We start from the raw sequence: 26610 nt of genomic DNA, 5'->3' as shown, positions 1-26610 counted from the left end.
ACAAGCAGTTTAAATGGGATAGCAAGATGAATAGCAAGAGCCATTTAAATATTAATTTGCAACTTTTAATTCAAAAATACCATTTATCAGCTGTATTTACTTTCAGTTATTGAAAATTCATAGTTATTTTCATACATGTGATGCATTTAAGATATCAAAGAATAGATCCCAAACCAGAAACAATCGGCAAGTATGAGTGGGAGAATTTGTAAAGAAATATTTTTAAAAATCGTTAAAGTGGAACTTTGTTTAAAAACTAAAAAAAAAGGTGAATAGGCAGGATTTTTAATGCAGAAGATAAAAGCTTTGTTTCTTTTGTATTAATGTTACCTTCCTGCTTGTCCACCCGCGTACAGCGAACAATGCTAAAACCAAACTCCCCGCTCATGCACAGGAGTAACATCATATATCATCCTAGCCAATGAAAGAGGCCAGAAACTGATTCCCAGATGCTGGCTTCTTGAAGATGTCAGCTGCCTAGTGGGGAGCTCAAGGATGGCACATTGCTAAATCCAACGTAAGTATACTTCCGCTTTGAAGGTTCTATTCACGTATGTATTCTTAGAGCGGTATTAATACCAAAAATATAATATATTGCAGCTTACCAATCATTAGAAGTGGCTGCAATAGTTTTGTTTTCTTTTACCTGGTGATCTGGCCAGTATCACACTTCCTGTATTAGAGTGCCCCCACTCTGGATGAATAAGCACAGTAGACACCTTTGGACAGCAGAATTGTCAGCCTGGGAGGAGGGGAGTGTTAGATGTACTAGCAGATTTAAATACACTACCAAATTGAAACTAAACTCCGTGTAATACTTCATAAGCAGTCACAGCAGTTTTTTTCCTTCTTGGATAAAGGTTTTATATAAATATATAAAAGCTGATTATTGTAAGCACCCCTGGCAGTGTTAAATAGTTTGATATCTGTAACTGATACATTCTGCTGGAGAGCTTGTTATTTTTGAAAAACATCAGACTTGCTGGCTTAAACACCTGAGGAAAGTAGCCTAAAAAAGAAAACAAACACAGCCATCACATCAAAGAAATGGTAAGATGTAATATAATAAAAGTTTGCTTTTGGGTTTAATACTGATTTAATGCTTTTATTGCATTCAGCCTCCTCCAAATCTCCAAATTCCTACTTTGTTTGCTATTGTGATCCAACTTAGAGGGTGCCTACGTTTGTTCTCCATGGTCCCACACTATATATAGGAATATAGTCAACAGGTTGCCAGGTGAAGTTCAGAAGCTAATGGAAGACATTACAATGAGACAGGAAAACACCGTAAGACACAATTGTATGAAAAATAGATTACAGGGCAACAGGGTAATTAAGCTATTTATGTGTATGGATTATTTTTGAAGAATGTTGTTTAGTGTCACTTTAGGCTCACAAAATAAATAGTGATTCTTGTGCATGCAAAGTATAAAACTCAACTATGGCCAAAACGGTTGTTTTATTTTACTGTATTGACACGTTTAAAACCTTTTTTTATATTATTGCTGCCTGTTTCTCTGTTAAGATTCTTTCTCTTAACTCAAGTGGAGACTTGGCAGTAAAAACCTAAAGGTGCAATTCCCAAAATATTATTTTATCGCTGTGTTTTTGAGTGATTTATTGAGTGGAAATCTCCACTTTATGGGCAGACAAGTTGACAGAGGTTATAACCCTTTCTCACGCTATCCAAAACTAAAATGTTTGGCTGGAGTTGGGCTTTGGGTGTGTCCCTGCTGGAAGTTTTTTCTTAGAAAATCAATAAGGTGTTTAATTTTTACCAAGGTTCTCTGACTTTTTCAAATGTCTTTATATATTAAATAATAATATTAATTACAGCGTAAACGCTGCACTTTGGATAATTGAATACCCTTAATTTAGCTGCTACAAAAATTAACCCCCAAATTAACCAAGGTATATGTGCAAAATATGCGGTAAACTACTACACTATTGGTGTAGTACAAGGTAGAGTGCTACATAATTTGCACACAATAATAATTATAATAGAATTTCTATAGCATTTTTCTCCCTAGGAACAAGTTGGTGTTGGGGTCATTGAAGAGGTATTGCTATAAGCTTGGGTGAATAAATGCGTCTTGAGTCGGTTTCTTCCAGGGTGTTTTCCAGGCAATGGATGGTCGTGCGTTCCATACTGTTGGTGCTGCATGACAGAATTCACAAGATCCAACAGATTTTAGGGTGACTCTAGGCACTCCCATTGAGGTGTAAAGTGAACATATAGAAGTAAATTAAAATATGTTGCCTTTTATTCCTTTGATGTAGAGTTGTTTGTTCAAGAAAATCAGATAACACTGTTTGATGTTTCTGCTCTACACATGTTCCTGAAGAACTGCGCAGATTTCTTGACTCCATCCCAACATGGTTTGTGCAAGGTCATTGTGCAGATGAGTCTAATACAGCTACCACTAAATACTACCAGCTCAGCAATGTTCATGACTAGCTCCTCTCTGGGTGACAAATAAAACCCAAATATTTTTAATCTCATTCTCCTAAGGAGCATAATATTGTAGAAAAGCCGGCATGCAAACATAATGAATATATCAAGTAGAACAACCATGGAACCATAAAGCTTTTCTTTCCTTGTGGCTTGATCTTGTCGTTGCATCTGAACAACCAGTAGAACAAAGAGAACTAAGATAATGAGTGATGGCACACAGAATCCAATGGAGCCTTTTACTAAGTCATACTTTGGACTGGCATTTAAAGGATCCAGCTGGCAGTGTGTTATGTTCTGAAGACTACTGTATGTTCCCAAGAGTGACACAGTTACTAGAGACATTGTTACAGAAAATATCAAAGTCAGAGACATACATCCCAGCCAATTTGTAATGATTTTTATCATCCGAGATCCAGAATCAGATGTGTCTACGAGCAACGTGAGAAGCATCATTAGTAACAGGTACTGAGCAAAGAAATAGCTTATGTTGAAGAATAAGCATAGCACCCCACAACTCATGTTTGATATTTCCAAATAGTCTGGTCTTGTTGAAGATGTAAAAGAATACAGGATGATTGTGATGTCTGTAATTGCCAAACATAAAAGATAGAAGTCCAGATTTTCCATTGTTTGGTGCTTTATCTTGTTCTTGATTAAAACCACAAGGCTTAAGATACCAGCGAGTAATCCAAGGGGAACTAGTATGCCAAGGTAGCTGTGCATAACTCTGGAGATGATGTTCTGAGAACTGATTATATCTTCTATGGCTATATAAGGATTGCCAAGGGTTTGGCTGGGGTAGTACAACTCCGACATGTTTGAATATCCCATAATTCAGATCGTCAGCTGTTCTCCAAATATATACCTGCAAAATGCAAAAATAAACAAAAATAGATTGACTTATTAGAATGTTTGCTTTTGTTTTGCAGATAAAGGTAGCAGTTTGTAGGTAGTACCCTTAAGTGCTGCTGGCACTGTAGCTGCCATCATTTAAAAATTGAAGCTGGCCATACACTAGTGGAAGTTTGTTCACTATTTTTCAGATTAAGATTAGTTTGATTTTCTAATTGTTAGTGGGATCAAAGCTCCATTCGTGTTTTTCTGCAGAGACAAGAAAATTTGAAGGAGAACGTTGGAATTTTTTTCTATTTCTTTTTGTATAATTTCTTTTTATTGGCAAGGCTTTTGTTAAAAAAAGAATAAAGATTTACAAAAAGAAAAACCAGGTGATTTGTGTCAATCGTTCCAGACACTCTGCTTCCGCATATCAACAATAGTAGACATCTTAGGTGGACAGGCAATATACAATGGGAAAGAGAGAACATTTTCATCAAGGGCATATTCCTTTGCAATAAGCTTTTCTAAAAATTTTCACTGTTTTTCTAACAGTGTATGTAGTTTTCATTTGTAAAAGTTTATTTGTTCTAAAATCAAATGCAAATAAAAATTTTAAGTACTTTGAGATAACACTTGTCAAATCATCAAATGTATGGAGAAAGTTCATAAAAATATTCATACAAAAATCTGCTAGTGTATGGCCAGCTTTCGCCAGACTTGTTTTCGGCAGCAGTGTCGTGAAAAACAGAGTCAAAACAAGGTTCTTTATGGTATCATTTTAAACTTGTAATACTTGGATTTGTACAGTCAACAATTCAAACACGGTTTTATCTTAATTTTATTTAACCCCTTGACGCCGACGGCACACAAATATGCAGCCTCACGGAACTGGGCTTTTTTCCGTGGGGCCGCATTTTTGCGTACCTGTCTTTGTGCTGGGAGCGTGCCGCGCTCCCAGCACAGAGACCGCGGTGCCACTGAGAGCCCCGGGTCTCGTTCCAACGATCGGGACCCGGGACTCCCAATTCCGGGTCAATTGATCGCTGTGATAGCCTCTGATTGGCTGTCACAGTGATCAGTCACTGTGCAGCCCAGCCCCCTTGTTTTTTCTCTCTCTATGAATGGAGAAGAGAGATATATTGTATCTCTCTAACTCCTGACATAGAGAGATAAAAAAATTTTGTAAAAAAAAAAAAGATAAATAAACATTAAAAAATAAAAGAAAAAAATTAAGAAAAATACCTAGATCAAGGTTTGATCTAGTTCGGTGCCAGGGTTAGTGTTTGGGTCAAGGTCAGAGTCAAAGGTCAGGTCCAAATGTTAGGATTTAAAAAAAAAAATTGGTATCAGTGTCAGTTACCGTTAATGTCAGTGTCAGTGTGTTTTAGGTAAAAAAAAAAAAAAAAAGACAAAAACAAAATGCGTACTATTGTTTCTGGGCTGTACTACGGGTACAAACAACAAATAACATACACATATATGGTATCGCTGCGATCGCCAAGAGCTGGAGAATTTGTTTTGGGTTGCTCTATGGAGATAGGTTATGGTCGTAACAAGAGAAACACAGCTAAATTAAAAAAAATGATTTTTGTTTACTATTTTGGGCCAGTTTTCTTTTGATAATAGAAAAAAATTAGGAGCTATCCATTACTATTTACCACCAAATGAAAGCCCAATTTGTCCTGAAAATAACAAGGTATAATCCACCTGGATATACAAAGTAGTTGAGATGATATGCACGGCTTTACTAACACATGTCAACGTTGCAGAATTGTGCTTAGGCATTTAGATTTGTTTTACCCTTAGGTGTGAAGGGGTTAATATACTAAAGGCACTGTTTTTATTATACATGTGAGAGGTAGTTCATGGTGTCTCCCTGCCATTTGTGATAGAAACATTTTACCAGCATAACCAAAACATTTTCAGTATAATCTTATGGAAATTGCAGCTAAAGACTCTTTTGAATTCTTTGACGAGTATATGCACAATGCACTGCAGAAAGGGGAAGCAGAAAGCTCAACTAATGTCCTTTTAGCAGGAAATGAAGTAGGGGTATTTTTCATAGTGAAAGCACTGCAGTAATAAAAAGTCAGCATCAAATCCTTTCACACTTTAGTCAGAAATAAAAAAGTTACCCATTAACTGAAAATTCATTTCTAATTTCTGTTGTCCTTTAACAATAATCGGTGCATTCTTGCAACATTTGCTGTAAAGAATGTATTGTATTATTCTGTTAGTTAAAAATCTATTTTAAGCCATATAATTTAGTTCATTTTGTTGCCAATCTCAGAAGCCAATAATGGCTTCATGTCAACCTTTAAAAGTACTATATCTGGTGAAATGTGCATTTGTTGCTTTAAGCCACAGAACAGTCTTTATTGTCCTTCCTCATCCTCGAGCTTTAAATGGCAGTCCAATAATATCTATTGTGTCTCAATTGATATGTTTGAGAGAGATGTTGTATAAGAAATGTAAGTGCCTCTTGAGAATCACTATTTGAACACTTGTGCCATGTATGACATCTATTTTGAAATAATCCAAAGTTTTAAAATTATACAACAAAAATACATCAATACATAGTAAGGTTAATTACAGACCAGAGTATGGGGTGCACATACCCTCTCCCATTGTGACAGTGCTCAGTCCTCAGTGACCAATCAACTCTCCTTGTCTAAGCACTGACACTAGAACTTGCAATGGGGAGGCAGCAAGGGAGTGTGGGTAAGAATACATACCTGGAAGTGAGCAATGTACAGACACTGTCACCTGCCCTTAATTAAAGGCTAGGTTCACCTTTTAAAAAATAATAAATGAGCAAGTTTTTGTAGGTCAAAAAATGTGCATTCATATTTTTTTTTCTCAGGAGCCTGCAGAGCATTGCACCTGCCATCAGCAGATCATGGGTGCAATGTCAGGCTTCTCACACTGCTTTCTGCCTCTACCTCTGTACAGGCTTTTTGTTTGAAAGCTGTAGGAAGTGTCAGTGAACTGCGAGAGCGCTCTCCAGCTTCCTTGCAGCGGGTTGATAACTACAAGCTATCTGCCGTGGTGGAAGAGGGGACTTGTAGTTCTTTTACTCACAGATTCCTGTGAATGAATGATGTGACTGTGTTTTTCTATTGTGAAAGTGGGTGCGGGACTGATTGGCAGGTGCTGGTACATAGTAACATTTTACACCCTAAATATGGATGTAACATGTTCCTAAAGGTGAACTTAACCTTCAAGTTGGGGCCAAGAAAGTGTTAAATGTTAGGAGTAGGTAACAGATAAGAGAGACATGCACCCAAATATAATGCTGCTAACAGCAATTTAAATTTGCTCTGCCTTCAAAAACCTCCTATTTAAATATCTGGATCCAGGTTTTTGGGTACTAAACATAACATACCATCAAACAAAATAATAAAATCATATTTTTAAATTTACACTGGCTATCAATATCAGTGTTGTCAAAATGTTGGAGTTGCACTTTAACTAGTAAACATACAATAAAAATGACTTTTTGGAAAATAGCTTTTCTTAATCATACTTTACAGGACACAGGATTAGCTTACTGGGTTATACTGCCACCCTCAGGTGATTTGGGCACTGGCAAAGAAACTTGTAAGAACAGCCTAGTATAAACCCTCCCATTCCATGCATGCTTCTCATGTCTCCCATTCCATACATGCCTCTCACGTCTCCCATGCCAAGCAGGGCTAGTGCTGGTGATAGGACTTCTACTCTCTGCTTTAAGAAAAGCAAACCACTTTCTTTCCTTTTTTGTGTAATTTTTCATCAGAATTCTTCTAGCAAGATTCCTTTCTGCTACATCTACACTACAGCTTCTATTTTTGCAGATTTCCATACTGGTTGCACCTTAGAGGATCGTACCCGGACCATGCAGGAAAGAACATGTGGGGACGTTCTATAATGTTGCTTCGGGGACTTGATACTGTGTGGGCTTGCACATTGGCATGTGGTGCATTGCATAGAGTTAGCTGCAGGATGTCATTCAGGTTCAGGACAGTGGTCCATCTGTGGTTGAAGCGTGTCCCTGAAGACCCCCATGGCAGTGTGATATGACCATTGTATATCTTTTTAGGTGTCAGTGTGCAAGAGGTCTTTGAGATTGATTTACTAAAACTGGAGAGTACCAAAACATATGAAATTCTACTTCTGTATTGCTAGCCTAATGCCGACATAGTATCCACCAAGTGGTTTTTTAAAACTAATTATGGTGGAATTTCCTGTCAGTAAAAGAAGAAAAAATCCAAAGTGTCCTAAAGCAAAAGGTTTAACATACATTGGTGACTTGCTATCTTTGATTTTTTCTCAGCCCTGTTCTAACATTATCATCGTTCACCATCTTTGTTTTCTTTTCTGCAGGTTTCAGAAGACCCGGATTCTTTAATATCTAAGGTCAGAGATTTCTGTACTAAACAAATCAAACTTTAGACTTCTGTGCAATTTGATGTAAATGTGATGCCATAATTTTCTAAAACAAAAATAATGAATTTGTGAGGAGAGCATTCAAATATGCCACACATTCCTTGAAGAACCTTACAAAGCATGAACCAAATATTTAATTTTTTCTGTTATATGGAATATGCTGATCACTATTTCTTGCTGCTTCTAATGCAGGAGGAATATTACCAAACAAACCTACTGTAGGTTTCTTGCTGCCTGTCACATAAATATGCCTGCTTTATCATAATGTTATTACCAAGATGTTGCTTAGTCTCCAAAACCTACATGGAAATTTTGAATATGACTTGACATAGCAGGAAGTGAGTGACAATGAGAGTTGCAGTACAGTCTTCAAAAAGCAGCCCCATTGACCCTACATGTGATGAGCTTTGTTAAATCTTGCTGCAGGGACTTACACGAAATTCAAGAGTAGGTTTCATATAGTGGACACAGTAGCAGTTCCCCATTTGGTTTCCCTTTTTTTTTGGACTTTTTCTTTAAGATGTGTTGCTGCAGTCTTGTCAGTTGAATGTTCCATTCATTTCAGGCTTGGCAATAGGGAGCTCTATGAGAACATGTTACTGGAAGCCATGGGGCTTGACTCAGCATTGCAATCTGGTATACAGAATGAATGCCAGAATGATAACTGGAGAAACACTGTAGGTAGACTGTGTGCCTGACTATTTCAGTTGCAGATTTTGTATATGCAAAAAGGTGTGCCGCACTTATAAATTACATAATACAACGTGATAGGCAATATGTGAAAAAAGTAAACAGCACTCAAAAATAGGCAGTACATAAATTTTCAAGCCCTAGAAAAGAAAGAATTTGCACAAGTCACCAAAAAAAATGTGATAAAGTCCAGGAAACATATCCCGATATCTTCATGCTATGCAATAGCTCTTTCCAAGTGTGCACCTCCACCAACCTCACTCTGGTGTGCTCTCACCTTGTTAGGATGACCCAGACTACAAAGGTCATAAAAACATGCTCCTTTTTAGTTCCAGGACACATATAGTGGCAGATGGAAGTAAAAAAAACAACAGGCATCTCATCCAGAGTATTTTTTTAAAGGTGGATCCCTGATCCCAGGGTTAGCCACAGATATCCTCTTTTCAGGTAAATGTTACTCAAAGAAGAACAAATAGATTGCATAGAGCTTGCCGCGTCACGTTTATAAAGCCAAATAAATCTAATCTAAGGTAAACAACACAAGTACCAATGTTAAGGAGCCAGCTGGACTCCGTGCCGCAGCATCTGCACACGTATCTCACTATCCTCTGCTAGACAGTCGCATGCGTCACCCTACCAGCAATACACCGCTCACTCGCTTCAAGACTGTAAGCTCCTCCCACCGTGTTTTGTCAATGTGACGTCACATCGCTGAAGTGATGTGACTTTTATTTGCTATTGTATGTGTCGTGGGACCCTCCAGGTTGTCCCATTATCAGTGAGATAGACTCTGTCACAGCCAGGGCTGGAAAATACATTGATCGCTATCTCCAGTTATTAGTTTCAAAAGTCCCCTCATGTTTAAAAGACATCAAATATACTATTAACATTCTTAAGGGAGTGGAGTACAGCGCATGCCTTCTGCTAATAATGACAGACATTTCTTTATATACTATTGTTTAGGACACCAGGCTGTGGAATACTATTTGGATCAGGATCACACTGTCCCTGGTATTCAAAAAAGTTTAATTATGGATTTATTACAGTGCACCACTACACATAACCTCAATGCATTCATAAAGTATTCAGACACCTTCATTTTTTTTAAATTTTTTAAGCCTAATACTACAGTTGTTTAAATTATTTTTTTTTCTCATTATTCTACAATTGGTACCCCATAATGACAAAGCGAAAACAGAATTTTAAAAATGTCTGTAAATTTATTAAAAAGAAAAAACTGAAATATCACATGTACTTAAGTATTCAGACACTTTACTCAGTACTTTGTTGAAGCACCTTTGGCAACAATTACAGCATTAAGTCTTTTTGGGTATAGCCCAACAAGCTTTGCACACCTGGAGTGGGGTATTTTCTGCCATTCTTCTTTGCAAATTTTTTCAAACTCAGGCTAGATAGGGACTGTCAGTGGACAGCCGTTTTCAGGTCTCTCCAGAGATGTTCAATAGAGTTCAAGTCAGGGCACTAGCTGGGCCACTCTAGGACATTCATAGAATTTTCCCTAAACCACTACTGTGTTGTTTTGGCTGTGCGCTGAAGATAGTTGTCATGTTGGAAGGTGAACCTCCCGCCCAGTCTGAGGTCCTGAGGGCTCTAGAAAAGGTTTTCAGGATATCTCTATACTTTGATACTTTCAGCTTTTCCTCAACCCTGACCAGTTTACCAGTCCCTGTCTCTGAAAAACACCCCCACAGCATGCTTCTGCCACCACCATGCTTCACTGTTGAGATGGTATTGGGCAGGTGGTGAGCAGTGCCTGGTTTCCTTCAGACATTATGTAGAATGTCTGTAACTTTGTTCCATATCCACGCAGGATCTCAGGGAGCTCAATCAGAGTGACCTTTGGGTTCTTGGTCACCTCCCTAAGGCCCTTCTCCCCAATTGCTTAGTTTGGCTGGGCAACCAGCTCTTGGAAGAGTCATGGTTGTGCCAAGTAAATGTCAATTACATGTTTTGGAAGTTGCAATTACAGTTGAAAATGGTAGTCTGGTTAGCAGCACTTATTTTTACCCATAAACGGGAATTCATTTATTCCATTGGGTAGTTGTCATCACGAATCTTGGCTAAACTCATTTCCCTGAAGTCAATTCCAACGTTTATGACAGAACTGTTTACATCTGCAAGATTTCATTGATGAGGCCTGTGTCCTTAGGATTAGATTTCTAGAGAAGGGTTAAGAAGAGGCACTTTTAGGTGCTATAATTTCTCAAATACAACAAGTGGAAAGGGAGACCCCTGTTAAGAGAAAAGGATTCTAGCATACAAAATGACTCTCAGGATTTCTCTCTGTCTATGATTTCCACTTTCTCCATCCAGCACTATGCAAATGAAAACATTAAGAAGCATTTTCCGATTCCTAAAAGCGACAAGGTGCTGGGCATTCTCCTGCTGGACAAGCGCCATATTCTATTTAAAGAGGTTGCATCACTGAAATAAAAGATTGCTCCTAATATTGTAGACCCTTCTGTTGGACCAAACTTTCTTCATAACCTGAACGGTTTCTTTTCCTGTAAAACATTTACCGTTTGTTAGGTTAATCATCTACATAACAAGAGAGTCACATCATTCCAGTCCACTGTCACTTCTAGATCTCATCTTATCAAATACTTTGTTACTTGCTTTACACAAAATGTAGCCTGTTTATTGCAGTACCCATGTGGCCTGCAATATGTGGGCAAGTGTTTTTAACTGATTTAATAAACATTTTATTGAGGATTTTACACTATTGGAGCCTGGTGCTCTTTTTTCTCTTTCTCCTCTGTGTGTGATCTACTGGATATATTTAGGACTAGTGGTTTCCAAAACCTTATACTAACCCTAGAGCGATGTTTACATCCAGCACTGTTTGACTTCTCACGTTCTGAGGGTCACAATTATTTTGTTAAGCCTTTTTGTGTAACATGGGGGAGTGGACATGTGGTGGATTACACAACAAGATGTATCTTTGAGCACTTATATTTAAAGCTGCAAGACTGGTCTTCACAACTGCATGGACTTATTATTATTATTTTCTTGATGCACAGTGATTTTTTTGTGTTATTCCTCTCTGTGGTAATATTGGCAAACATATTACTAGTTTACAGCCAATTGTTTTTTGTGTTAGTTTTTCATTTGTATCTCATATAATCGAGCATTGCACACCTCTGTTTCTTATGTGAACATTGATATATTGGGGTTGATATACTAAAGGCAAATAGACTGTGCACTTTTCAAGTGTAGTTGCTCCAGAGCTTAGTAAATTGGGTAAAGCTTCACTTTACAAAGAATATCTAATCACATGCTTGCACATGATTGAATGATGGAAGTCAGCAGAGTTCCCTATAGTAAATCCACCCCATTATATCCTATATATCTGTGAGAGTGAGCCGTTTGTGTATGTTAAGGTGGACGTTTAGTGCAGTTTTGTTTTAATTTTTTTTAGATGTTTCCCTGAAGCTCAGTTTTAATGATAGCCTACCATATATGACCATCTGTTAATTATTGAGATGATTCACAGCTCAGTCAGACTGCTTTCAATTGTCATTCTAGATACAGAAATATTCTTGTGTATGTAAACCAAAGTAGTTTTTTTTTATGGTTCATCATCTTTTCATCTGTCATTGTGATGGAACATTTAGACATCTGCTTTGTTTACCAATCAGTGTAATATGGCTGTGTGATGGACAATAATGGACCCAATTAGGCACGATTGGGCTTTATGGAATAATTCCAGATAAAACACAGGCTGACCTGAAGCAAAGGTTAAAGTCCTGTTTTCTTGTTCTAAGCCTACATTCTCATTTCTAGTTATAGATACTAATTGAAAGTAACTGTAAAACCACCTGATTAGTCAAGGTTTAACTAAAAATATAGTCAAGGTTTAACTAAAAATATAATCCAAAGATTTGTTGGCAACTCATTATGGGCAATTAAAAGGGTTGAAATTAAAATATGCTACAGTAGGTTTTCATTTTAGAACTTCAGTAATAGTTTTGTCATATCTTTTTATTATGATCTCTTCTAACTCCTTTACTAGGGGAAATCCTGGATCACATCAAATGATCTGTAATGTTAATAATATTTCCTGGTGTTTTAGGGCCAGTTCACACCAGTCCAGTGCGTTTTTTCTTTGCATCAATTGTAGGTTATATGGTTTCCAATGCCATAGTTCTTACCAGTGCAGTCAGTTCCGGCGCGTTCCAGTTCCAGAAAAAAAAAAAGTTTTGAAGCAAGGGGGGGATTTTGACAGGTACCCACTCCCACTTCAGCTTCGACCGCCTAGGCCAGGGGTAGGCAACCTGCGGCTCTCCAGCTGTTGCAGGACTACAAGTTCCATCATGCCTCTGCAAGTCATAGCTGTAACTGTCAGTTTTGTAATGTTGCAATGCCTCATGGGAAATGTAGTTCCACAACAGGTAGAGAGCCGCAGGTTGCCTAACCCTGGCCTAGGCGATCAGAAGTGGAAGTTGTCTTCCTCCCCTCCCTTCCTGTAGTTTTCTGGGACACGTGACAGGTCCCCACAGATGGGCAAGTAAGGCCCGGATACATGGTGGGAGGGAGCGTGCGGGGGAGGGGGGCGTTACTGGGGGCTGTGGAAGCAATTGGATGGCAGCACAGCCACCCGACTGCTTCCACCTGACAAGCATGCATGTCAGTTTTATACACAATCCCGGTGGCTGCAGTCACTGGATTGTGTATAAACCCTCCCGCTGTCAGGTTCCTACGACGTGTGGACCTGACAGCGAAAGGGTTAAAGCGTATGTCAGGGCACAATAAAACTATGCAGTACATCTCGGCAATTCATGCACATTTCTTCATGCCTTAATATTTTAAAGACCCCGCAAGTACAGAAAAATTACCAGTTGATGTACTGGAAGTGCACTAAGCTTCTAACAGTTATGAGCTGACAACACACAGCATTTTTGTGGACTAAATGGTTTCAGCTCTGCCCTGTTTTATTTCCGCTAAACTACTCAAACCCTTCCACTCTCCTTTCTCTACAACATAGACACTAACTGCTCTGTACTCCCGAGATAAGAGCTAGGAAGGATAACTAAACTTGAGATATAACAGAAAGAGAGCACAGGACAGTTCTGACTTTCTGACATGATCAAAAGGCATGGCTTTACACTTACTCGAACAGATATAACAAAACATTTTCAATGGTATATTTAACAGACCAAAGGGTAGCAAACAAAGGAAGTTTGTTAACATTTAAATTCACTACAAGTAGAAGCAGAAATCCTCATTTGCCAAATATTACAAGTGCTATAGGAGACAATGATAACCAATAGGACAGAAATAAAGTTTCTGAATTTTTGTAAAAATTAGAAACCCACATATTAAATAGGAACCCTAAAATATTGTTTTAACTAGATTCTAAAGCCTTAGGGTTTTTTTTTAATTTAATGCATTCTATGGATTAAGGTAAAAAAAACATTCTGTGTTGCATGTGTCGTCCCCCCCCCTATACTTACCTGTACCCAAACCAGTAATATGCACAAAAGCAGCATCTCTCACCACTTTTGTCCTCCTCACTGGACAGTAGCCTCACTTCACTTGATAGCAGCTAGAGTCATTGGTTCCCACCAGAGGCGTCCCTAGGGTTGGTGTCACCCGTTGCGGTAACACGTGGGGTCACCCATCCAGAGAGGAAGGAGCGGTGCCGATGTAGCGGTAAAATGAGTATCCTTTGAAGATATGTATCCCCTGAAGCAGCTGCGCATGTGCCAATTTCAGGCCAAAGAAGCCGATCTCCGACTTTAGCACTCCGACTTCGGCCTGTAACCGACACATGCGCAGTTGCTTCAGGGGATACTCATTATACTGCTCCTGCACCCCCTGTGATGGTGTCACCCGGTGCGGCCCGCACCCTCTGCACCCCCCTAGGGACGCTACTGGTTCCCACTGCTGTCATTTAAATTCTGAGATGAGGGATCAGGGGCGGGATTGAGCCGCAGTGTCTGTGTCAATGGAAGCAGACAAGATGGCTCAGGAGCAAGTCTGCACAAGTGCCCCTATAGGAAGCAGCTTCCTATGGGGGCACTCAATAAAGTGGAGGAGACAGGAGCACCAGCGGGGGACCCCAGAAGAGGAGGATCGGGGTTGCTCTGTAAAAAAAAACCATTGCGCAGACCGGTAAGTATGATATGTTTATAATTTTAATGCAAAGAAAACCAAAGCTTTAATGTTACTTTAACTCCCCCTCTACCCATCAGTATATAATATAACATTTCCTCACTTTTGGCTGCTGGGATTGAAGTATTAATGAGCATGTGACTCATGTGCCAGAGCTACCTGCCTTGTCACTGCCCCAGTGCTGTTACATCATACAGGGGAAGGAGTTCTTAGCTTTATGTAAGCTCCAACAAAGCTTAAAGTGTTACTAAACCCAGGACCCTGCATTCACTATATCTGGTCTCCCACAGTACACAGACCATGGAAGTGCAATTATTTTAGTAAATATAAACTGCTAAATAGTTTTTCACATCAGCAGTTAGAGCTGTCTTGTGACTTCTATCAGTGTCCAGCTGAGCATATGTTAAAGCTTATAGGAGGAGTTTTCATTTTGCTTTAGGAGGATGCAGGACCCCTGACCTCTGTCTGGACTGTGCTGATTGGCCCTGTGCTGATCACATGCACCCTCCCAAGAAAAAAAACAAACCTCTCTAGCAATACACACCAAACTGAGCATGTGCAGAGTGACTCCACACGATATGTCTTATCAGGAGATTAGAGGGGGGCACTGAAAGAAGGGCCGGATCAGAGAAGTAAGGATCAAACAGTGTTTTTACACAATGCAGAGGATTAACCCCTTAGGTTCCACAGTGAGTATAACAAGCATGCTTTACTGCATATGCAGACTGATTTTACTGTTGTGGGTTTAGTAACACTGTAAATGCAGCTGAAATCAAAAGCATAAAAATTAGCACAAGGGACATAACTTAACCACTTGCCTACAGGGCACTTTTACCCCCTTCCTGCCCAGGCCAATCTTCAGCTTTCAGCGCTGTCACCCTTTGAATGGCAATTGTGCAGTCATGCAACACTGTACCCATATACCCATACCCATTTTTATAATTTTTTTGGAGACAGATAGAGCTTTCTTTTGGTGATATTTAATCTCCTCTGGGTTTTTTATTTTTTGCTAAACAAACCAAAAACCACTGAAAATTAAAAAAAATAATTTTTTTCTTAGTTTTTGTTATAAAATGTTGTAAATAAGTGATTTTTCTCCTTCACTGATGTGCGCTAATGAGGCTGCACTGATGGGCACTGATGAGGAGGCACTGGTAGGTGGCACTGATGGGCATTGACAGGCATCCTGATGGGCACTGAAAGGCAGCACTGATAGGTGGCACTGACAGGCAGCACTGACTGGCACTGATATGCGGCACTGATGCGCACTGATAGATGGCACTGACTGGCATTGATAGGTGGCACTGACTGGCAGCACTGATAGGTGGCACTGACTGGCATTGATAGGTGGTACTGACTGGCGACACTGAAAGACAGCTCAGATGGGCACTGATATGTGGCATTGATGTGCACTGGAAGGCACTGATATGTGGCACTGATGGGCACTGGCAGGTGGCATTGATGGACACTGACAGGTGGCACTGCTGGGGCTACACTGATCATCAGGGCACACTGACCACCAGTTCCCTGATGATCAGTGTTGATGTCCCCTCTGAGGGATGCCGATTACCGGCTCTCCATTCCTCACGAGCTGTCAGTGTGAAAGCTCGTGAGGAGAGAAATGCCGGTAACCGGCATTTCCCTATTTACATGTGATCAGCTGTGATTGGACACAGCTGATCACATGACCGATCTGACTTCTTTGACTCTCTCTGTTGATCGGTGATCTGCTGTGTCCAATTGCTGTGCTGCACGCCCCCGGAGCTGTGCATGCGCGGTTAGAGTGGAAGGACGTCATAGCAGAAATTCTCCTCCGTCCTGCCCCCACCCCTGCTGTCGTAGTCTTCCGGTGTGGTAGGGGTTAATACAGCTTAGGGCCTGTCACTGGTTCTCATCAGCTCTCATTAACCCCCCCCCCATCGGATTATCATGGTAACTGGGGTTATTCCAAATAAGGGGCTCTTAACAAGAGATCCTGGCTATGCCCACCTTTTCCATGAACAGAACATGACCTAAGAATGTAGAAAGGGCGATTGATTGATAGCTCCACCATCTCCATTCATAGACCCTGTTCATTCATATAAACTGTAGTACGGAGAGCGGAAGAGGATTTCTACTAACAGAGGAGGAATCAGCACAAGGGACACATTCTGATAACACATTACACATTCTGTAAGTTATATCCCTTGTGCTGATTTTTTTTTTTAATCTGCACTTAGGCAAAGGGGAGTATACATTGTTGGGGTGATGGTGGCTCTGGTCTATTGTGTGGCCATTTTGATGCAATTTCTGTGCATATACACTTGAGTTACATTGTTCATAGAAATAAGTTCTATTACAAGTCTAAAATACATTTTAGCGAACCTGCACTGCATAGAAAAATGCAATGTGATATTACCCTGTGTATGAAAAATGTCTTAGTCTGCAGCATTCATAAAAAAATATCTTATGATAGGGCTGCTTGAACTTCTAATTTTGGTCTGGGCCTAATGGACCGAGTGTCAACCTGTTTTTAGTGTGCATTTTTGTGTGTGTTATTCTTTCCACCTTGATACAAAAGGAGCTCTGTTAGTGCATAAAACAGCCGTTAAGCTATGCAAGGAAGTTAGAAGCCAAGAGTTGGGGGGGAGGGAGTGCCAAGTGCTACAAATATGGACTAAATATAGGAGTCTGAAATCAATATATAAAATAGATTAAAATAAAAACCACTAGGAGAAAACCATTAATAACCCTCTTAAGTGATTGAGGGGATGATTTAATATACAGTCCACAGGTTTATTAATCTTTGAAAGAAAACGTAATGTTTTATAATAAATCTTAGATAAAAATATGAACACAATCTGATTGTTGGAAGTCTATTTCATGGTATAACGTCATTCTGAATTATTTAAATTTATGCACAGGATTACACAGGTATGTCATATTTGTTAATTACCCCTGCAGGTGGTGCGTTTTGCCTAGCTGTGTGCAGCACAATGATTGTGTTTTGCTGCTCCGCTCTCAGTGTGAGTCCCTAAGAAAACAACTCTCTTTGTGTGTTTCTCTCAATAGCTGCATATACAGGAGGCTGTAATGAATCTGAACTCAAAGTATATTTAAAAACACCAGTGAATGTACAGTAGTTATGTTAAAAAAACCCCCCAAAAACAAGAACGCTGAACTTCAGGCAAACATCTAAATACACAGCTGACTTGTATGGGGAGCTGTTACCTACCAAAGGATTTTTAAACTTGCCCAACCAGTACTTCCACAAGCCTGCCAGACAGCACAGCTAGGTTGGTGATCTGACTTTTTTTCAGCTGCAGCTAAAGCATATCTAAACCTAAAAACAAACATTTAATATATTTAGTATTTATTTAATATATCTTACCCGTCTTTACATGTTGTAGTTATTTTTTAAGCTATTTTCCTTTATTTTCTGCCAGTAACACACCTCCTGTTTTATGGTGGCAACTGTAATGCAGGCCATACATGGTTCAAATTCCGAACGATTTTTCGTCTGAAAATGTCGTTCGCTCGGTAATCCGATCGTGCCATCAATAATTTTGAAAATCGCCCAACCAAGTTCTAAAGTTCACCCCATATAACAGGCAAAACTTCTGTTCCTTCCAGGTCATGGCTCATGCGCATATTCTTTTTGAAAAAACGATTGTACAATTTGACCATCATTGAGTCTAAAATCGGTAATTTTTCACTAATTTTCAACATACCCAATCACAGAAAAGGGGAGGAACCACGAAAATTGGTTGGTGCCATTGACCCACTAACAGAGCAAAAATCGCCCGATTAGTCTTAGCTCCGATTTTCAGACCAAAAATCAGTCGAATTTTGGCCCATGTATGGCCGGTCTAAATCACCTTTTTTTATCAGGACGACTGAAACAAGATAGTACCACAGAACCCCACCCTTCTCCTATAATCTATAACATAGAGGGGTGTGGTTCTGTACCCTTTATTCCTCATGCACACGGGACGTTTTTACAGCGGCTGTTTTTGGCTTTTGATGTTTTTTTCTACAGCCAATAAACCCCCCAGCATGTTATCCTATGTGTCCATGTACACATAGACTGTAATCAACGTTTTTTGGCTGGAAAAAAACCCCAGGACTAGTGGGTTTCTAGAAAAGATTTCTAGCTGTAAAACACACTGAAAAACGCAGTAAAACGCTGCAAACTGGCATTTTTGGACTTTTTTTGACCCCCCAATTTTTTTTTTTTAGTTAAAAAAACCCCAGCTAAAAACCACTAAAAAGTGCAAATGCGGGAAAACGCCACTAAATGTGACAAAACGCCACTAAAGGCTAATGCAAAAATACTAAAAAGCTGTAAAACTCACGTTTTTAATGTGACTTTACACAGCTAAAGTTACCATCATTATCAAAACACCCCGTGTGGATGAGGACTAAGCGCTAAGAACAGTGTAACTGACAACAGCACAAGCAGAGAGTAGAAACCGATTCACCTCTTGCGCAGTGTCTGTGACTGGACAGAGAAGGAGAACCAGAATACAGGTAAGTATTCCCTCTGCTCTTGTCAGTAAATATGCAGACATGCGTGTAGTACATTCTGCTGGCTCAGAGTGCTGCTCTTCTTCCCCTCTCAATGCTACTGTGAAGGGAATTACAAGAGGCTGTACCAGGTCAATATATGTACACTTTCTGCATTTAAAAGTAGACGACTGCATTACTTGCTGTACCTTCATATCAGCCTGGTGTTCAGCATTAGGTTTTTTTTTTCTAAGTTCACTTAAAGTATTATACAGAATTTCACTTAGCATCAGTTTCAAGCAGAACTGGCATTGATGTAGGACCTGTGAATTTGGCAGGATTGTTTAAAGAGAACTCTCACAAATTTTTATTTAATTGTGATGGAAACCCATTTAACTAAAAGAAAAATTGGCACAGTTACCTTCACTGAGATGTGTAACTCATGGTAATGTGTCCTCCTTTCGCCCAAATCTTCCTCCTCCAATACCCCTGCTGCTGTAATCTTCCAGTTTTGGCACAGGTTAATAGAACTATGGGGATGAGACAAGTGGTCACAAAGAGTGCCCAACTATGCCTGTCTTTTCTGCCCTTGTCCTCACATCATGAAAGCCGTTACTACTCCTTCCATGAATTAATCAATTTATGAATGGAGGATGGGTGGATGATTGAAAGGTCCACTCCCTCCGTTCATAGATGCTGCTTTATTCATAGAAGCTATAGTAATGGCTTCTATTAATGGTGGAGCTGGGTGGAAAGAATGGGCATAGTCAAGCTCTTGATAAGTGCCTGTTACAGCCCCTTAGGCTCCATTCACACTTGTGCAACTTAACTTTGGATGGGTGTGACTTTGACTGTTGATTTTGGCTTTGATGTTGCACATCTGTTGCATTGATAAATCGATAGCATTAGGATGGAATTTTCATGCAAAGTTTGAGATTTTACAGTTCTATGTGTGGCATAAAAGTTGCATCAAAGTAGTGCAGGAACCTTTTAAAAGTTGCTGCGACTTTAAGTCACATAGATTTGAAAAGCTTCCATTGAAATACATTGACATACATAGCCTGCGACTTGGAATGCAAATTTATGTGTCCAAAGTCACGTGACAAGTTCCACAAGTGTGAATGGAACGTTAGTTCTACTTTCCCCCCCACTGCACTGGAAGTTTAAGGTGGGGGTGGGGGGCATCAGAGAAGGAAGAGAGAAAGGAGAACACAGCAGCACAACGGACACAACTCACTGAAGTTAAGTATTGTACCTTGCAGGGGCGTATCAACTGTGAGGCAAACAAGGCGTTTGCCTAGGGCGGCAATTTTTAGGGGGGCGACACCGCCCCCCAGAAGAAGGCACCTTTTGAGCAGCGGCGGACAGCAGGAAGATCGATGTGGTGGGATGTGGGGGAGGACAGTTGGGGAGAAAGAGACACACACTTATTGAACTCTCTCGCTCTCTCATTGGGAAGGGGGGGGGGGGCGCAACATTTTTGTGTTGCCTAGGGCAGCACAAAATCTAAATATACTACTGGTACCTTGTGTTGATTATTTTCATGTTTTCTGGGGTTTTTTTTGGTAATCTTAGGCTTTCAATTCTCCTCTTGTGCTGGCTCTAGCTTCACCCCAAAATCTAGGCATTCCTGTGAGAGGAGATACAACCAGCACTGTTGTAATCTGACTGTTCTTTTACTATTATGAGTGAACAACCAGAGCAGATCCTCATATCCTTTTAGTAAAGCTGGCCATACAAGGGTCAAATTCCGAAAGAATTTTCTTTTCTTTTGTGCGACCATCAAATTTGAGTAATCGGGCATGTTGGAAATTTTTTGAAAAAAGAACAAATTTCTAATCAATAATGGAAGAATCAAAATCGATAATTGAAAAAGAAACAAGCATGAGTTGTGACCTGGAAAGAAAAGAAAATTCTTGGCCACGAAAATTCTTTTCTGTAGCAACATGTGAAATTGAAGGCTTGGTTGGTCAAATTTCAAAATCAATGGTGGCACCATTGGATTACAAAATGCACAAAATTTCCAATTTTCGAAAGAAAATTTGTTTGGCATACAACCCATGTATGGCCTGCATAAGACTCCCTCTCTCTCTGATCTATCTGCAAGTGATTATACACATACACAGCCCCCAGCCAATGGTTCATACAGACCCGCAACACTATATGAGCTTTCACTTTTATGAATGTTCATTCATTCATTATTCATTCAATTGTAGCTGTGGGGACTGGTGCAGTGTATGACACAGCTCGCACCGTTTATCATTCATTTATAAAAGTGAAAGACTCCGCCATGCTACAGGCTGCATGATCTATTACCTGGAGCTTTGTATGTGTACAGGCAGCTGCCGATAGATCAGAGAGCTGAATGAGTGAGACACACAGTGACGCAACTGTGTGGTCTTTTGGGAATGGCAGCGCTGGTCTACAGAGCAACCCCTGCTACCAAAGACCAGCACTGTCACTCACATATCTGTTTCCTTTCTAGCTGTATTGTCGAGCAGGATGGGGGAGGGAAACCTCAAACCATGCTGCTTTGCATTGGTAGGACCACTTCCAGACACAACTGCGTCTGGAGAGAATGAGATATTGAGGGCCCTGAATTTAGATGGGTTCACATGGAGGCCCAAGATGTCCACAAACTGAGCAAGGACCTGTTGGAGATTCGGGAGTGCTGTATGGGGGTTAGTGGTAACTAAGAGGGCATCATCTGCAAAAAAGATTAATCTTATAATGAAGCCCAGCATTCAAGACTTGTATTAGAGCTGTCCCTGATCACCATTTAGGCGTGGAGGAGATCAGCTATGAGGAAAGATTAGAGGAACTGAATTTATTCTCTCTTGAGAAGAGGAGATTAAGGGGGGATATGATCAACATGTATAAATACATCAGTGGTTCATATAGTGAACTCGGTGTAGAGTTATTCACCCTGAGGTCATCACAGAGGACAAGGGGGCACTCTTTACATCTGGAGGAAAAGAAATTTAATCTCCAAACACAGAAAGGTTTCTTCACAGTAAGAGCTGTGAAAATGTGGTATAGACTCCCTCAAGTGTTGGTTCTGGCCAGCTCAGTGGATTGCTGTTTGGTTGAATTGAATAGACTTTTGTTTTTTTTCAGCCAGACTAACTATGTAACCATAGCCAACGGTTCTATAGCCAAAATACCCCCCCCCCCCCGATCTTGAATGCTGCTGTGCACAGAATGGCAGAGATACTTGGGCAACATTCACATGGGCCATTATAAACAAACAACGGAGTCTCTGGTGTGTGTGAACAGCTGTGACTTGGAAGCCTATATAAATATATGTCAGGCTGACAGCAGCCACATCTATCACATTACCTCCTGTTGGGAACAGATGATCATCCCCAGAAGCAGAAAAGATTTAGGCCAGCCATACATGGGTCGATTTCCAAACGATTTTTCGTTCGAAAATCGGACCTAAGAATAATCGGCTGATTTTTGCTCTGTTAGTGGGGCAATGACACCGGCTGATTTTCATGGTTCCTCCCTATTTCGTTTATCAGGCATGCTGGAAAATTCTAACTACTGATTTTCAAAACCATTGGTGGCACCATCAGAGTACAGAACGAACGATATTTTCGATCGAAAAATCGTTCGGAATTCGACCCATGTATGGCCTGCTTTAATCCAGGGATGATCACCTGTCCATGACTGCAGGTAATTGCTCCATGTGTTATTACATGCGGACAGATGCAGCTACTTCAGCCTGTCATTCATTTTCACAAGCTTTCTAGCTGCAGCTGTTCTCATACACTTGTGATGCCTGCCGCAGGAATCCACTGTCCATTCCTAATCATCCGTGTGAACCTAGGCTTATGTTAGTTGTATGTAGAAATGCATTTTAATTACTTTTGGAAGAATAAGCAGCTGCATTAAGTATCTACCTGGAGTTCAGCTTTATGTGACAATGCCGACTTGTTACACCGTAATCCTGATTTATACAGTGCTGTTTTTACAAAGTATACAGTATATAAACATCATCATTTCTGAGCTGACTGATTGATCCAGCTCTGCAGAGTGTATTCCTCCATATAGTCCCTGATTACACACGCTTTCAGTTGGTGCTGATTAGACTGACACCACTTAGCTGATGCACTCATATACTGGAGAGTGACAGCTGCTGTTTTTATCATCAGATCAAAATATACAGATCAGGATGAAAAGATAAACATGTACTGTTCTGTTTTCATGATGAACAAATGTAAACTCACGTCAGTAGCAGAATTGTGCATTTACACATTCCCAGCCTCATGCTATACAAAAGCTTTTTTGATAATATAATGTATAGAGCAGTGACGCTCCTTGACCCCAAACAGCTGATCAACTTAGTCACCATTAGGCTCATGTACACTGCAGCTGATAAACTGACGTTCACAAGCTTTTCTGCGTTTTTTTCAGCAGCCCCTGAACTCTTCCTAATGTTTTCCTATGTGTCCATGTACATTATGTCGTTTACAGGCAGTTGAGTTTACAGTCGTTTTTTTGAACGCACCAAACTTGCATTCAGGAGTAAATTTTATCAGCGTTGTAAATGCGGCTAACCACGTTTATAAGCGTTTGCGTTTGGAATTTTTTTTTTTTAACTATTCCATTTCCAGATGCTGTCCAGATCCTTTTTTCATCATGAAAATGCATGCAAGCATTTTCCCGGTACTCAAATGGATCTGGTACACCATACTTTTGAGGTTTCGCATGAAAGAAAATATGTTAGACACCGCTGCGATAATTTCTGCACAGAAATTAGCTGTAACACATCCAAACACCACAAAAAAAAAAAAGACAGCTAATCTCAACACATACTGCTCTCCCTGCTTCTGCTCTCTCTATTTCTCTCAAAATGTCTGAAATAGTTAATTTTTTACTGTTTTTCAGTGCATTCTGGGCATTTTGGAAGGTCTCCTGAGGTTGTCTTTAAAAAATGCTTCTAAACGCAAACGCTCATAAATGTGGTATGCAAACGCAGCTAAACAGACGTTTTTTAACCTACGTTTTCCAGCAGTCAATTTCCATCGTTCAGAATTGTCCCATGTACATGGAGCCTTAAAGAGCCTAGAACCAGCATACTGATAATAAATGATTTCTGATTGGTTGTCAGCGTTCCGCACACTGCTTTTGTTTGAGCCTTGTAGCTCTTTCAGTGTAGCTATAAACTCTTTTTTACTGCCGATCTTTGCTGTAGACAGAAGCAAGCAGGTTTTGTTTTAAGACTTTTACTCAAGGGGAGAACTATGATCTCAATATGAATGCCACAATGGTGACATGGTTTGGATCTTCTGACGGAGATTCTTTTTAAGATTCCAGAGGTACCTAAATAAACATTGTCTATTAACAATGTAGGGATTAGTAAAAGTATCCAGACTTCAATTATTCTAGCATTCCACAAGGGTTGTTGAACTAATCAGAGGCACCTACCTTAACCTAGGTTCCGAGGCACTACATTGCAGTCCGTGCTCTGTTTTGAGAAGACTTCAATCCTCTACTGTGCTGGGCTGAATTGAAGAGATTCAGTGTTATGATTTTACAGTCCTGAGGCTGTAACGGAAGTTGCAAGCAATTTGAGAAGTTCAGGTTACATTTTTAGCAGACGGCTTTTTTCCCCTGTTACCATGTGATAAAAGTTCCATGAAGAAAAATGTGGCTTTCATTACTGCCTGTGCACACGTACAGAATGCAAAACTTCAAACTCGAAGGAAATTGAAAGTGTTTTTCTTCTTTCGAAACGTTATCTTAAAGAACAAGACCACAAAGTATTTTCTGGATCTCAGGATCTGTTGCTGTTTGCACCTATTCAGTGTCCACATATCATTTCTGCAGTGAAGGCTTTAAAATAAAAGCTGAGATGTGATTGGCTGTTAGGATTAACACCCTTTATTCTTCTTGACTTCCAGTGTTTCACAAATCAAGTTGGATGTTGTAGCACTGCTAAGTTCATTTATTAAAGGTGAACTCCAAGCAGAAAATCTGTCAATTAAATGTAATACACAATTCCACAACTTATATAAATACACTAAATAAAAATGCCTTTGCAGACCCAGTCAGTACCTTATAAATAGAGCAATGACACAATCACTGTGCTGCACATAGCCTGTGCAGAAAGCAGGGCTGTGGGCAGAGGGTGGAGGGTGAGGGATTCAGCAGGCCCATCCATTACAGGTTGCTTGGAGAAAACTACAAGAGGGGTAGGTTTAAGGCAAGGCACCTTGTACAAGTAGAGAGAGCAGCAGTGACCAGGTCTTTAAAACAGGAAACATCTGCCACGATGGATTACTGAACGGATCTGCAAGAAATACACAAACCACACCAAGATTCAGTTAAGAATACACATACCTCTTGAATTAAGACAAATGGGGGGAGATTTACTTAAACTGGAGCACACAGAATCTGGTGCGACTGTGCATAGTACCCAATCAGCTTCTAGGTTTTATTGTGAAAGCTGAAAGTGTTACTAAACCCACAATAGTAAAGTTATTCAGTAAAGCATGCTTGTTAAATTCACTGTGGAACCTAAGGGGTTAATCCTTCGCATTGTGTAAAAAGGCTGTTGATCCTGTTTTCTCTGATCCTCCCCTTCTTTTACTGTCCCCAATCCATCTGCTTATCAAACAGAACCTTGGGGGCAAGTTGCACATGCTCAGTTTGGTGGTAATTTTTTTTTTTTTCGTTTTGGAAGGGTGCATGTTAATAGCACAGGGCCAATAAGCACTGTCCAGACAGAGGGTCAAGGGTCATGCAGCCTCATAGGACAGTCAGAACAGAATGAAAACTCCTCCTACAAGCTTTAACCAATGCTCGGCCAGACACTGATAGAAGTCACAAGACTGATACATATTGCTGAGGAGAAAAGGTATTTAGCAATTATATTTACTATAATAATTGAATTTCCATGTTGTGTGTACTGTGGGAGACCAGATATAGTGGATGCAGGGTCCTGGGTTTAGTAGCATTTTAATTGAACAAACTAAAGTTAGAAAGTGATTGGTTGCTATGTACAGCTGCACCAGATTCTATGTGATCGAGTTTTAGTAAATCTACCCCAATGTGTGCTTATTCAAGAGTTCAGCTTTAAGTACTCCAAGGGGAAACATTCGTAAAACAACTAAATACACTTGTTTTCCTGTCAGCATATTTGCAAAGTAAGGCATATAGTCTTGTGACCCAGCCATCCTGGCTGTGCTATATGGTTGTAGAGCATAAGGAGGGAATGTTCCTAGGAACTCTGTTGTGTTTCTCTCTTCAGCCTATAAGCCTGTGAAGCAGATTCCCAGTGTTGTTTTTGCCCCTACACAATTATTTTGGCCCATCATTATGATGAACTACCTCAATGGTCGGTGGGAATGTGAAGGAGAAATATAGTGTAGGCAGGTGCATACCTGTCAGCAGCTTTTGGTTTTGTTAAAGTCTGTTTAATATCACATTGTTATTGGTAGTTTGGCATATCAGGAACTTAATTTCCCCACCCATGAAGTCCGCAATAAATACCTGCCCACTACATGAACTCCTTACCATCTCTCACAAAAAGAGGTATGGAATTATATCACAAAAAGCCCATTTATACCTAG

At 40.0% G+C, this 26610-nt stretch overlaps 2 protein-coding genes across 2 annotated transcripts in view; one reads left to right on the top strand and one right to left on the bottom strand.

Moving 5' to 3' along the window:
* The window catches only part of CHLSN (cholesin), a 523051-nt gene that overhangs the window by 176471 nt on the left and 319970 nt on the right, over positions 1 to 26610 (top strand). The window contains exon 3 of the mRNA XM_089682029.1: positions 7658 to 7690. Within this exon, the coding sequence (XP_089538155.1) occupies positions 7658 to 7690 (33 nt within the window). The remainder of the gene's footprint in view (positions 1 to 7657; positions 7691 to 26610) is intronic.
* On the bottom strand, positions 44 to 24804 carry LOC149473019 (uncharacterized). The gene is made up of 2 exons (XM_089682013.1): positions 24464 to 24804; positions 44 to 3320 (listed from the first exon to the last, which is right to left on the bottom strand). The coding sequence occupies exon 2, from the start codon at positions 3284 to 3286 to the stop codon at positions 2300 to 2302; it is 987 nt and encodes a 328-aa protein (XP_089538139.1). The 5' UTR covers positions 3287 to 3320; positions 24464 to 24804; the 3' UTR covers positions 44 to 2299.

Source organism: Staurois parvus, unplaced genomic scaffold (genome assembly GCF_062004578.1).
Source record: "Staurois parvus isolate SC_StPar_1 unplaced genomic scaffold, SC_StPar_1.0 ptg000018l, whole genome shotgun sequence".
Taxonomy (NCBI): Eukaryota; Metazoa; Chordata; class Amphibia; order Anura; family Ranidae; genus Staurois; species Staurois parvus.
The sequence above is the reverse complement of the archived record's forward strand: the minus strand, read 5'-3'. Positions and strand labels throughout refer to the sequence as shown.

Excerpts from the sequence above, each read along its gene's own strand:
- LOC149473019 (XM_089682013.1), bottom strand. The coding sequence starts at position 3,286 with ATGGGATATTCAAACATGTCGGAGTTGTACTACCCCAGCCAAACCCTT.